General features: G+C 50.3%; 1 protein-coding gene across 3 annotated transcripts in view; it reads left to right on the plus strand.

The window, feature by feature from the left end:
• The window catches only part of LOC105494814 (regulating synaptic membrane exocytosis 3), a 46884-nt gene that overhangs the window by 13249 nt on the left and 21061 nt on the right, over positions 1–12574 (plus strand). For all 3 annotated transcript variants that reach the window (XM_071095268.1, XM_011763672.3, XM_071095267.1), the window contains exons 2-3: positions 5276–5455; positions 11200–11447. In XM_071095268.1, the coding sequence (XP_070951369.1) occupies positions 11231–11447 (217 nt within the window). In that variant the 5' untranslated portion in view covers positions 5276–5455; positions 11200–11230. The remainder of the gene's footprint in view (positions 1–5275; positions 5456–11199; positions 11448–12574) is intronic.

Below are 12574 nucleotides of genomic sequence, written 5' to 3' on the forward strand. Positions count from 1 at the left end.
CTCGATCTCCTGACCTTGTGATCTGCCCGCCTCAGCCTCCCAAAGTGCTGGGATTACAGGCGTGAGCCACCATGCCCGGCCAAATCACCTTGAATTTCATTTTTTCCCTTTTCCCTACTTTGTCCCCTCACTCACTCTAGGCAATCCCCTAACCCCACCCACCACTCCTGGCCACGTTTCCTCTTTGCACCTCACTTTCTGAAGCAGTGCAGCCCTTCTTCCTGCATGGATGTAGCAGCCTCCTGGCTGCTCTTCCTGCTGTCAGGCTTCTTTTTGAGTCTGCACTCAGTGTCAGATTGATCTCTGTAAAGTATTACATCTAAATCATGTCAGATTTCACTCCTACAGGATGAAAGCCTAGCTTCTTAGCCCCACATTCAGAGCCCTGCATTGGCTGCTCCCAGCCTATCTTTCCAGCCCTCTGTTCCGCAGTTGTACCTACCTCCTCTCCAACCGCACTGCTCTGTTCACCAGCCTCTGAACACAATGTTTTCTCCCTGGGCCTTCCCAGTAGTTGCCACCTCTTTCCTTTAGAGCCACCTCTGCCTCTCCTCTCCAAACCTCACCTATCTTTTGAGGTGCAACTGCTGGGTTAATGCCTTCTCTGGTCTCCCCCACCCTGAAGTGTTCACTCTTTCTGCAGAACAACCAGAGCAATGTATCTTCACCTCTCAGTGCCTTGGGTGGTCCATGGACCAGCATCATGAGAATCACTTGTAAGTTTCTTAGAAATTCAGTGTCTCAGGCTCCACCTGTGACCCATGGATCAGAGCAAGCTCCCCAGGTGATCCACCTGCACGTTGCAGTTGGAGAAGCACTAAATGGTGTGGTCATTGAGGACAGGATCTTGCTTCTGTTTGGGGAGTCACCTTTGGCCAGTAGTAGTGGTATGTTCCAGTGCCAAGTTTAGCAGCCCCTGTAAGGAGACAGGTGCCACATCTAGCCAGATCCTACACGCCAAGGGAGGGGTGGATGGTGGAGATGGCTGAAAAGAATGTGTACCCTGGCTGGCCCCTTCCCACCCATAATCTATGCCCTGCAAGGCCCCAGCGCTCAAGCTCTGTAAATCTGACTGTAGAAAGCACTTTAGTGACATGAGGAGGAATCAATTAATCAATAAAAAAAGCAGTTATCAAGCAGATAGAAGAACTTTTCCCTCGTCACAAAGCACACATTGGTGGAAATGCTTGTTACTCTAATGTATGTTTTGAAAAAGAAAAATATGTGGTTTTGGTTTTTTTCTTTATTATCACATTAATACAGTTTCTTAAGTAGTAACTTTAGAAAACACAATATGTCACATGGAGAAAATAAAAATGACTCACAGTGCTATAAATACTGCTAATTTAATGTTTTAGGTTGCCATTCATTCATTCTACAAATATTTACTGAGTCCTGCTATATGCCAGACCTGTGCCAGGTACTAGGGATTCAGGGTGAAGACGACGACAAGGTTCCTATTTTTAACCAGCTCACAGCCAGGGGGCGGGGTGTGGGAGACAAGCACGGAACAAGTTAGGAACAGCAGTGTGTTCATTTCCTAGGGAAGCTGCAACAAAGTGCCACGAACAGGGTGGCTTAAAACAACAGAAAGGTAGACTCTCACAGTTCTGAAGGCTGCAAGTCTAAAATCAGATGTTGAAAGGGTTGCTTCCTTCTGTGTGCTGTGAGGAAAATCTGTTCCATTCCTCTCCCCTGGCTTCTGGTGACAGGTGGCAATCCTTGGCGTTCCTTGGCGCATTGACGCGTCACTCCCATTTCTGCCTCCATCGGCACATGGCGCTCTCCCCGTGTCTGTCTTCACGTGGCCGCCTTCCTATAAGGACACTGGTTATATGAGGGACCCACCCTTCTCCAGCATGACCTCATCTTAACTCGTCACATCTGCAATGACCGTGTTTCCAAACCAAGTCACATTCTGAGGGACTGGAGGTTAGAACCTCAACATTTTTTAGGGGGACACAATTCAACTTAGGGACAGTACAAAGGGAATTATGGGGACTAACCTCATCTGGGAAGACTCTCCTAGGAAATGACCTTCAAACTTGGATTGAGCCAAGAATAGGGTTTAGCCAGGCAAAGGTGGCAGGACTGACAAGTATGGGGCCACCAGATCATGGGGGTGGGGGAAGAGAAGAGCATGCCAGGCAGACAGGAGACAAAGTGGCTAAGTGACTCTTTTTTTTTTTTTTTTTTTTTTGACAGAGTCTGGCTCTGTCAGCCAGGCTGGAGTGCAGTGTTGCGATCTCGGCTCACTACAACTTCCACCTCCTGGGCTCAAGCCATCCTCCCACCTCAGCCCCCCGAGTAGCTGGGACTACACATCAGGCTAATTTTTGTATCTTTTTGTAGAGACGAGGTTTTGCCGTGTTGCTCAGGCTGGTCTCAAATTCCTGGGCTCATGCGATTCACCTGCCTTGGCCCCCCAAAGTGCTAGGATTACAGGCATGAGCCCCATGCCCGACCCAAGGTGGTACTTTTGAGGACTGAAAAGAAGCATGTGTGACTGGGATACAGAGTAGGGGCAAGAGGTATGGGACGGACTGGGAGATAGGAGAGGAAGACAGTCCAAAGCAAGTGTGACTGGAATACAGAGTAGGGGTAAGAGGTATGGGACAGGCTGGGAGATAGGAGAGGAAGACAGTCTCTAGGTCACATGGGCTTGTGGGCCTTGGTGAGGGGCTTCTCCTTTGTCCTGCAGGAAATGGGAAGCTAAGGGAGGTTGTCAAGCAGGAGAGATTCATTCTGTTTTGTAGGCTGGCTCCTCCCAAAACTGACTCAAGCTGTGGTGTCCCTCCAAGTCCCTGCTTCTGAGGAAGAACACACAGCCCTGTCCTTAGGAGCCCCTAGCCCAGCGAAGGCCCATGGCGACCCTGTCCTGGGAAGGGGGCATGGCTGTGACCCCAGCAGCCCCTAGTGGAGCCTTCAGGAACCTTGTTCTGAATGGGAGACAGGGCTCACCCAGCCCTGGGTCTGCCTTACCCTTGTGTGTTTTGAGTCCTTAGAGTTTGGGTTTGAGTCTGACCACCCCATCTCCTGCACTGCCATGATGACTGTGACTGAGCTGTATCTAGGGTCCATGTGGTGCCCTGAGGCCCCAGGGAACGTCAGGGGCTCAGTCTTCTAGGTCTTGCAGGGACCATGCCTTCAGCACCCTACTCCCTTCAAGGCATGTCTGCAGTCTGCATTGCCTTCCTACACAGTATCCAGCCTCTCTGGGGTCCTCAACCCATCCCTTACCACACCCTCAGAGGGCCACCCCTTTCCTGTGTGTGATGGGAGAGGGCCTGCCCACCCTGCCCAAAGCTGCCTGTGCCTGCCTTGCCCAGGCTGGGTGGGCCAGGCTGGGTAGAGGAGAAGTGGGTCAGCCTGGTAGCCATGGTGACAGCAGCTGCTCCATGCCAGCCTTCTCCTCTCCTCACCACAAACCTCACCAATGAGCTCCTTTGTCCAGTCTGGCGGGGATGGGGGTCAGGCGAGTGAGATTGGGGACTGTGGTGTGTATGAGTGTGCATGTGTTCAAGCTCACACACACCTGCTCAAAGGTGGGGTGTGTGCCTTAGCCAAGGGAGCCCATGACTTAGGGTAAGACGCTTCCTGCTTCCCTGCCCATGGAGCCATGGGGCTCTTCCTGCCTCTCTGGACTGGGCAGGGGCCCAGTGGGGAGGGTGTTTGTGGGTGTGTGCAGGTGTCTACACATGTGAGTCCGTGAATGCCTATGGCTGTCGTCGTGGCTGCTTCTGTGTGTCTCTGTGTGTATGAGTGTCTTGGTGGGGGGCGGTGTGCATATCTGTGTGCACATGTGATTGCGTCTTTAAGTGTATATCATTGACACGAGTCTGTGTGATCACACATTTGGAATTCTGTGCCCCATGTCTCTTCCTGCATGTGTGTGTGCACGTGTGTGTGTGTGTATGTGTGTGTGTGTGTGCGTGCACACATGCCAGCCTGGCTTGGGGGAGACAAAGGTCTGCACAACTAGGAGAGGAGCCGTTGCTCTGTGCTGCCCACGCTGGCTGGGTGTGCTTCCTTGGCACAGACTGTCTTCACCACCACAACCACCTACCAACCCATCACCGCCCACCTCTAGACAGGAGAGGCTGGAGCCGAAGGAGCCCCTCTACTCCTTCTGTGAGTGCAGGCACTAGCCTCTGACAAGGGCACAGATCAGCACAGGTGATGCGATGGGCCGTCCTGGCACGGGATTAGGTTTGGGCCAGGAGTATCAGATGCCAGACCCACCATCCAGCAGGGGGTCAGGAGCTGAGATGCTGGCACAGCTTCATAGGCCACTTCTCACTTCAACTGAAAAGTGCAGGGACCCTGATCCCAGACTTCTGGAGCACTCAGGGCTGTGGTGGGAGGTGCTGCTCTAGTCCCTGGCCCTTCCCCTGAAGTGGTTGCACCTGGTGTGGACTCCAGACCAATAAGAACTAACACTTGGACAATCCTTTACGATTTATAAAGGGGATCTTTTTGGAATAATAATGTAATTGCCCAACTGATGATCATTTACCACATCCCAATCCTTGTTTTGTGATGTTTTATATAAGAATCCTAAAGCAGACATTATCGTCCCCACTTTATAGATGAGGAGCGTTAGGCTCAGGGGATTTGTTAAGGAAGCCCTGTATCATACGGCTTGTAAGTGGCAGATCTAGGTCTTGCACCTAAGTCTGTCTGCCTCCAGAGCATGTGTTTCATTCACTCTGCCTTTCTCTGCTTTTTGCCTCCTGCTCCTCTTTGTCTCATCTGACCCCCAGTCCAGCCGGGAGAGTCGGGGAGGGCCCAGGTGGTGATTAAACTCGTTTTGTAGAGGAGGGAATGGAGGGAATGGTCCAGAGAAGCTGAAGGACCTACTAAGGATCACATGGCTTGGGCAGAGCCAGGAGTGTGTCACCCAACTGCTGGGCGTGTCACAGAGTGTCTGGGGAGGAACACAGACCCCATTAATCAGAGGGAGGTTGGAGGAAGGAAGGATGGGGTCTAGAGCTCCTCAGCGGTTGGTCCTGGGTGAGTCTCTGTACATGTATTAAAAAATCTCGCAGTTGTGGGTCTTCAGCAGCTTGGCATCCAAGTGCCTAAAGGAACATTAGGGGGCCCAGGAGTTGTGAAAATTTTACAAGAGGAAACGGAGAATTGAAGAGTTTAAATGATTTGCTCAAGGTCACACAGCTTCTTCAAAGTCTATCTTTTTATGCCATAATCTACTGGAAGCCCTTGAGGGCAGATGCCTTACCTAGCCCTTCCTCTAAGCTCCCCTCTTCCCTTCCAGACCCTTTTGCCACATCGCCTCCTCCTGGGAGCCTGCCCTGATTGCCTTCACCTCATTTCTTGAAAACTGGTGTTTTAGCAGAAGTCGATTGAAGCCTTGTGCAAATGCCCTAGGGGTGTGCTGTTGGGAGGGGCACAGCCCCCTGTGATGCGGAACACCAGGCTCAGATTCGTCAATTTGGTGAGTTGGGTTTTCTTCCAGGTGAAGGGTGGGGAGGGAGCACCACCGATAGGTGATTTGAGACCTGAGTTAGGGGACTTAGGGCTGAAGCGCTGATTTTGCCACCAATTTTTTGTGTTACCCTGGGGCGTCTTTCCCCCATTCTGGGCCTTGATTTCTTGTTCTGCAAAATAAAAGGCTCAGGCTAGAATAGAGACAGCAAGTCAGTTTTAGCTCATGAGCTGTTTCTCATCAGCTGGTGCTGGAGCCCTGTGTTGAGAGGGACTCTGAGGCTGTCTGACCTTGATGGGAAAGAGAGAGGTTAATGGTGTCCACTGTGAGCAGAGGATGGGGAGGGGTGGTAGGAGCCTCAGTTATTTGCAGTCCCTTCCAGCCTAACACGCAGTCCCTTCCAGCCTAACACTCCATCACCCTGTGATGCATTCCTTGGTCTTTACTGTTGGAAAGGTGGGTGGCTAGGTTCATCTTGAGCTTTTGTGTGGCCTTGAACTACCAAAAATTCTCATCTGGGTGGGGCACGGTAGCTCACACCTGTAATTCCAGCACTTTGGGAGGTCGAGGCGGGCGGATCACGAGGTCAGGAGTTCAAGACCAGCCTGGCCAATATGGCAAAACCCCATCTCTACTAAAAATACAAAAATTAGCTGGACGTGATGGTGGGCACCTGTAGTCCCAGCTACTCAGGAGGCTGAGGCAGGAGAATTGCTTGAATCCGGGAGGCAGAGGTTGCAGTGAGTTGAGATTTCTCCACTGCACTGTAGCCTGGGTGACAAAGCAAGACTCCGTCTCAAAAAAAAAAAAAAAAAAAAAAATCATCAGGTTAGACCCACGGTTAAAGGGACTGAGGGGCCCAGGGTGGCCCGGTAGGGCCCTGAGACCTGCTGTTGTCAGGATTCAGGAGAGAGTTTGGAGGGTCCTTTTAGGGTACTGAGACCCCGGGGTAGAGGCCAAACATCCAAGGGCTAAAAAGAAAACACAAAGCTTATTCCTGGGGAGCTGGGCAGGTCTCTTCTGGCATGGAGTTTTGGCAGAAGTGGGGGCTGTAGCTGTCTCCCTGGAGGATAAATCGAAGTTTCTCTGCTGCTGTGGTAATAGCTGGGAGTCAGCAGGAAGAACTTCAGAGTGAGGTCTCTGTGACTCACTGAGATCATAGGACGGTTTCCTTCCCTGAGGTGCCATGACCCGGGCTGAGAAAGGGACGGTCTGCTCAGAAGCAGGGAATTGGTGAAGGGACTTGCGTGGGAAGGGTAGAGTTTATTTAGCAATTGTTTGGAATCACCAACATGTGACATGGTGTGCTCTGTGTCCTGCCCGCTCCTCACCACTCTGCCACAGTCTCCACCACCTTCCCTTTTCCATCCCTGTGGTCTGATGGCTCAGGGGTTGCTATTCTGTGGATGTCCCTCCTTTTAGGTGCCCTATCTGTAACTCTGGCATGTCTTTCCTGAGCTAGACCTGCTGCCAGAGAAGAAACTAGATCTCTAATTCCGAGTCCTCCGCTCCAATGTGCATTCATAGACTCAACTCTCCCAGTCAAAAGGAGTTTTAGAGATTACTTAATCTGACCCCTTCATTTTACACCCAGATGAGACAGCCGAGGCCCAGAGGAGTTCACATAAGGAATCTGTTCACATTCGAATCCCACATCCTGATTCCTAACCCTCCTAAGCTGCCCTACCCAGGACTTCTGGCCCACAGGGTCAGTCCTAGGACCTTGGGTCCAGGGCTTTGGGTCTGGCTCCTCCTGCCCCCTTGGGGAGTGGCCTGCAGACTGGGCCCTCCCAAGCATTTTTCAGTTCTCCAGCCCTGCTGGTTGATCCCTAGATGGTTAAAGATGAGAAAATAGCTCTGGATGGTGCAGAGACCTTGATTCCAAACCAACTGCTTGTCAATTCCATTTATTATTCATGAGGAAACATGAGCCCCTGGGTTGGCAGGGTCAGGAATTTTGTCCCTTACCCCCGTCCCTTTCCGCCCCCTGGGGGTGGTACTCTCCTGCTTCCGGGAGGCTGTGCTAGGGAAGCACTTTGCTTCTCTAGCTATGGTCCGGTTGGGATTTCTCCTGCCCTAACTTAGATGCTCATGCCAGCTGTGGGAACCTGGGCCAGAGGGGCTTTTCTCATACAGACACTTTCCTTGTAGTTTTCTCAAAGGGCCCAGAGACCCAGAGCAGAGTCTGAGCTTAAGGGCCGGGCCTCCATTTTTGGTTGAAGGGACAGGGGATGCTAAGCATTCTGTCTCTTTGTGGAAACAAGAGACCTGAGTTCAAGTCCAGGCCTTGCCTCTTCTTAGCTGGCTAGGATGGATAAGTCCTTTACTTCTCTGAGACTGTTTTCTTATCTACAACACAGAGATAACCACATACCTTCCAGAAATACTGTAAGGAGTAAATTAGACCTACACCGTGGCAGAGTCACAGTATCAGATAAGCCTTCTCCCATCTTCCACCAAAAGACCATGCAGATACCCAAAAAACACACAAACTGGCACTAGAATTGGAAACTCAAAAGAAGAGATCATCATAGGCCCCAGTCCAGGGGGACTTTCCATTAGCTGCAGGGTTGATGGGGGATGGAGAAATACAATCCAGGACTCTGCACACGTCACACGGTGAATGAGATCGGTCCAGGCAGCCACAGAGAAGGCAAAATGAGGCGTTAACTCATCCCCTCTGTCAGCTATACTTTGCCAGGCTGGCAGGAGTCATGCTGACCAGGTGACCATTGTCAGCTGTCTGGGGACTGTCTTCCTTATCCGTCACAATGGTGCTTTTCCTCTTCCACCCGTTCTCCCTCCCCTTTCTGTGTGCTTTTGAAAAGGCGGACTCCTTCAGTGTACCAGGCCCAAGGGCCCACCCAGGGTCAAGCGAAGTGCCCTGAACCCTGGGATGGTCAGCTGCCCCAGGAAAACCACTGTGGGCTAGGACAGAGCCAGGAGGGTGCTGGGTGCAGAGGATGCTGGAGCGGCTGGCCTTTTTGGGTTCTTCCTGAGCAGAGGAGACCGACTTCAGCATGGGACTTTGCAGCCAAACTGTGGAGGCCGACAGCTGGAGATCCCACTTCTGTTCAAAACAGAGCCATAGACTCCTGCAGCCCCCTCCCCCAGAATGCTTCTCAGGGCCCTCTGTCCTCTTCCCTAGCACTTAGCATAACCATCATTAAATATTTAACTGTAGAATTAGTTATTTATTGTCTGTCTCCCTCCTGGACTGGAGGCTTTGGGAGGGCAGGACCAAGTTGGTCTGACTCACCGTTGTATCCTTGGCATTCAGCAGGGGCCTGGGAATTTTAGGGGCTTAAATATTTGTTGACTGCAGCTAATAAGGAGAGTAAATGTCAATATTTCAAAAAGGAATTTGACAATATATTCCGAGAATCCAAAAGACATTTATGACCCTGGCATCAGGTAGGATGCTTTTGGAGGTAACAGAGAACTCTGATTCAAACTGGTTTAAGCAATGGAAAATGTATTGTCTCACATCATTGGAAGACCAGCGCAGGGCAGGCCCCAGGTGTGGCCTGAGGTACTTTCTGTCTCAGTGCTGTCTGTTCACAGTAGCACTGGCTTCATCCTAGGGCTGAGCCCTCTCTAGGGTGTAGGAAAGAGAAGGACAGAGGGAAAAAGAAGGAGGGCTCCCCACCTCTCTTATAAGCATGGAATCCAAATCTTCCTCCGCTTGGACACGTAAGAGTTGCCAAGGTGAATGCCATTCACGGATTGCCTTAAATTAATCAAGATCTGCCTCTAAAACAAGGAGTGGGTGGTACCTGGACAAAACCAGCCCTCTGTCAGGAAGCAGAAAGAGGGAGTGTATGCTAGGGAAGCTCCTAGCAGTATCTGTACCCCTGGACCCAGTCGTTCCATTTTGAGGAATCAGTCCTAAAGAAACAAGCAGACAATATCCATGTAGAAAGATGTTTAGGCTGGGTGTGGTGGCTCACACCTGTAATCCCAGCACTTTGAGAGGCCAAGGCTGGTGGATCACTTGAGATTAGGAGTTTGAGACCAGCCTGGTCAACAGGGTGGAACCCCGTCTCTACTAAAAATACAAAAAAATTAGCTGGGCATGGTGGTGCATGCCTGTAATCCCAGCTACTCGGATGGCTGAGGCACCAGATTCACTTGAACCTAAGTGGCAGAGGTTGTAGTGAGTCGAGATCGTGCCACTGCACTCCAGCCTGGGTGACAAAGCAAGACTCCATCTCAAAAAAAAAAAAAAAGAAAAAGAAAAAAAGAAAGATGTTTATTGCCGTGTTTATTTAAAAGAGAGGAAAGAAACCAGGCACAGTGGCTCATGTCTATAATCCCAGCACTTTAGGAGGCTGAGGCAGGCAGATCACCTGGGGTTAGGAGTTCGAGACCAGCCTTAACAACATGGTGAAACCCCCCTCTACTAAAAATACAAAATGTTAGCCAGGCATGGTGGTGCAGGACTATAATCCCAGCTACTTGGGAGGCTGAGGCAGGAGAATTGCTTGAACCCAGGAGGTGAAGTTTGCGGTGAGCTGAGATTGCACCACTGCACTTGAGCCTGGGTGACAGAGTGAGGCTCTATCTCAAAAAATAAATAAATAAAAAATAAAAACAAAAGAGAGGAAAGAGAGAAAGAGGAGAGAAACTTGGGCCTGATCTAAGAGGTAAACTATATTGAAATACGTAAGTCAATTATGCTACTTCTATACAATGGAATATCATGGTAGCATACATAGTGTTAATGACATTGGGAAATGCTTATGATGTATTTTTTTTTTGAGACAAGAGTCTCGGTCTGTCACCCAGGCTGGAGTGCAATGGTGCGATCTCAGCTCACTGCGACCTCCGCCTCCTGGGTTCAAGCGATTCTCCTGCCTCAGCCTCCTGAGTAGTTGGGATTATAGGCGCCCACCACCACGCCTGGCTAATTTTTGTATTTTTAGTAGAGATGGGGTTTCCCCATATTGGTCAGGCTGGTCTCGAACTCCTGACCTCAAGTGATCCGCCCACCTCAGCCTCCCAAAGTGCTGGAATTGCAGGCGTGAGCCACCGTGCCCAGCCATGATATAATGTTAAATGAAAAAAATACTAGTATATAAAATGATATTTGCAGTATGAGTTCAATTATTTTAAAAAATGCATGGAAGGGTGGCTGGAAGGGAATAGACTAAAATGCCTCTCAAGTAGGGTGATTTTCTTGCTGCTTTGGGCTTTTCTGCAGTATCCCTTTCACACAAAAGGACCCCACCAGAGTCTGCACAGACTGGAGCCAGTTCTGTTCTCCCTGTTATTATTTGCTATGAAAATAATAACCACTAATACTTACTGAATATTTCCTCTAAGCCTGATGGGCACTTCACATGCATTATTTAATTTAATCCTTAGAACAATCCTATGAGCTAAGTGCTTTTATTTCACATCTTGCTGAGGTGTTCACTGAAACCTCAGGATGTTTGTTTGGTTACAAGTTCACACAGCTAGTGTGTAGAGGCCTTTGGAATTCAAGCCCGGGCCATGTGACTCCACAGCCTCGATCCTCTCCATTAAACTAGGTCACCTGCGAGGTTCTTCATAGCCATGTGCTAATAGGAATAGTCCCTTTTATTGAGCCAGAACCTGTGCATGCCCTTGACATTTGTTTGTGCATTTAAACCTTACAGCCTCAGAGAGGTCAAGTGACTAGCCCAAGGTCATGCAGCTAGAAAGTGGTGGGACTGCAGTAGATTCATCCAGGTCTGACGTGGGATCCTTTGTTTCCTGCCCACCTTCAGAGCTGCCTGAGGCCCTGCCGCCCCAGGGACCATGTTTAACGGGGAGCCAGGTCCTGCCTCGTCTGGGGCCTCCAGGAATGTGGTGCGGAGCTCCAGCATTAGCGGTGAAATCTGCGGATCCCAGCAAGCTGGGGGCGGGGCTGGGACCAGCACTGCCAAGAAGCGGAGGAGCAGCCTGGGTGCCAAGATGGTGGCCATCGTGGGCCTGACTCAGTGGAGCAAGAGCACACTCCAGCTTCCGCAGCCTGGTGAGGGGACCTGGGACATCGCGGGGCGGGGGTAGGGGAACTTTGCAAAGACAGACTACCCAGGGACTGCCCTGATGGGTCTGCACTTCCATGCCCACAAACACTTATACGGTGGCCCTTCCCATACAACAGGTGCTGTTCTAGGTCCAGTAGGTGTATGGACTGATTAAATCTCCATGGAGCTCTATGAGGCAGGTACCAAAGAACAGAAAAGGGAGGTCAGATGTTTCAAACTACACAACTAGTAGGTGGTGGAGCCTGGATTCAAACTCTAGCAGTTGGGCTTCCTAGCTGATGCTCTTAACCTTTACACTCTACTGTCTCCACACACAGACTTAGACATTAACCAGTAGTTACTTGTTAAACAGGCTTATGTTCCTGGCACTGTGTAAGTGACACCACAATTTTACAGACATACACATCCACAAGATTTAGTCTCAGGTGCCGGTGCAGGGCTCACACCTATAATCCCAGCACTTTGGAGGGAGAAGCGGGAGGGCCACTTGAGCCCAGGAGTTTGAGACCAGCCTGGGGAACATAGTGAGACCCCCTGGTTTAAAAAACAAAAAAGATTCAGTCTCACCTGTAATCTCCCAGTCTCCTAAATACAAATAACTACACAAATGCACTTCTGTAGTCCCATGTATATGTTACGAAGCACAAGGGAGACACACACAAAGATGTGTGACTTGTACAGTTACATAAATAGAGCACTCAGTGGCTCTGGTAAGCTGCCCATATATCCAGGGAGGCACAATAGAGAAATTCACACTGTGCATGGTCACAGATAAAACCAGTCATGCAAACCACACAGACACGGCCCTCTGATTACATGCACAGACCCAGATCACAGAAACATGTCCCATGTGTGCAGGTGTACATCACAAAGCCACATTCACACACACTATAATAGCTCCATCCTCATCAATGCAGTATCCTTTTTCAGACACCTCGCTGCAGAATCTCAGTTATGTTCAGCCTGGTGGGTGACCACCTTGTGACATACATAGACCCCACAACACAGAGGAGCCAGCCCTCCCCACCAAGACCTCCTCACTTTGTGGCATCAGCCCAGACACCAGCTGGTTTTGTTTTAAAATCTCTTCCTGCTTATTTTGTTCAGAGTA

Source organism: Macaca nemestrina, chromosome 1 (assembly GCF_043159975.1).
Source record: "Macaca nemestrina isolate mMacNem1 chromosome 1, mMacNem.hap1, whole genome shotgun sequence".
Lineage (NCBI taxonomy): Eukaryota > Metazoa > Chordata > Mammalia > Primates > Cercopithecidae > Macaca > Macaca nemestrina.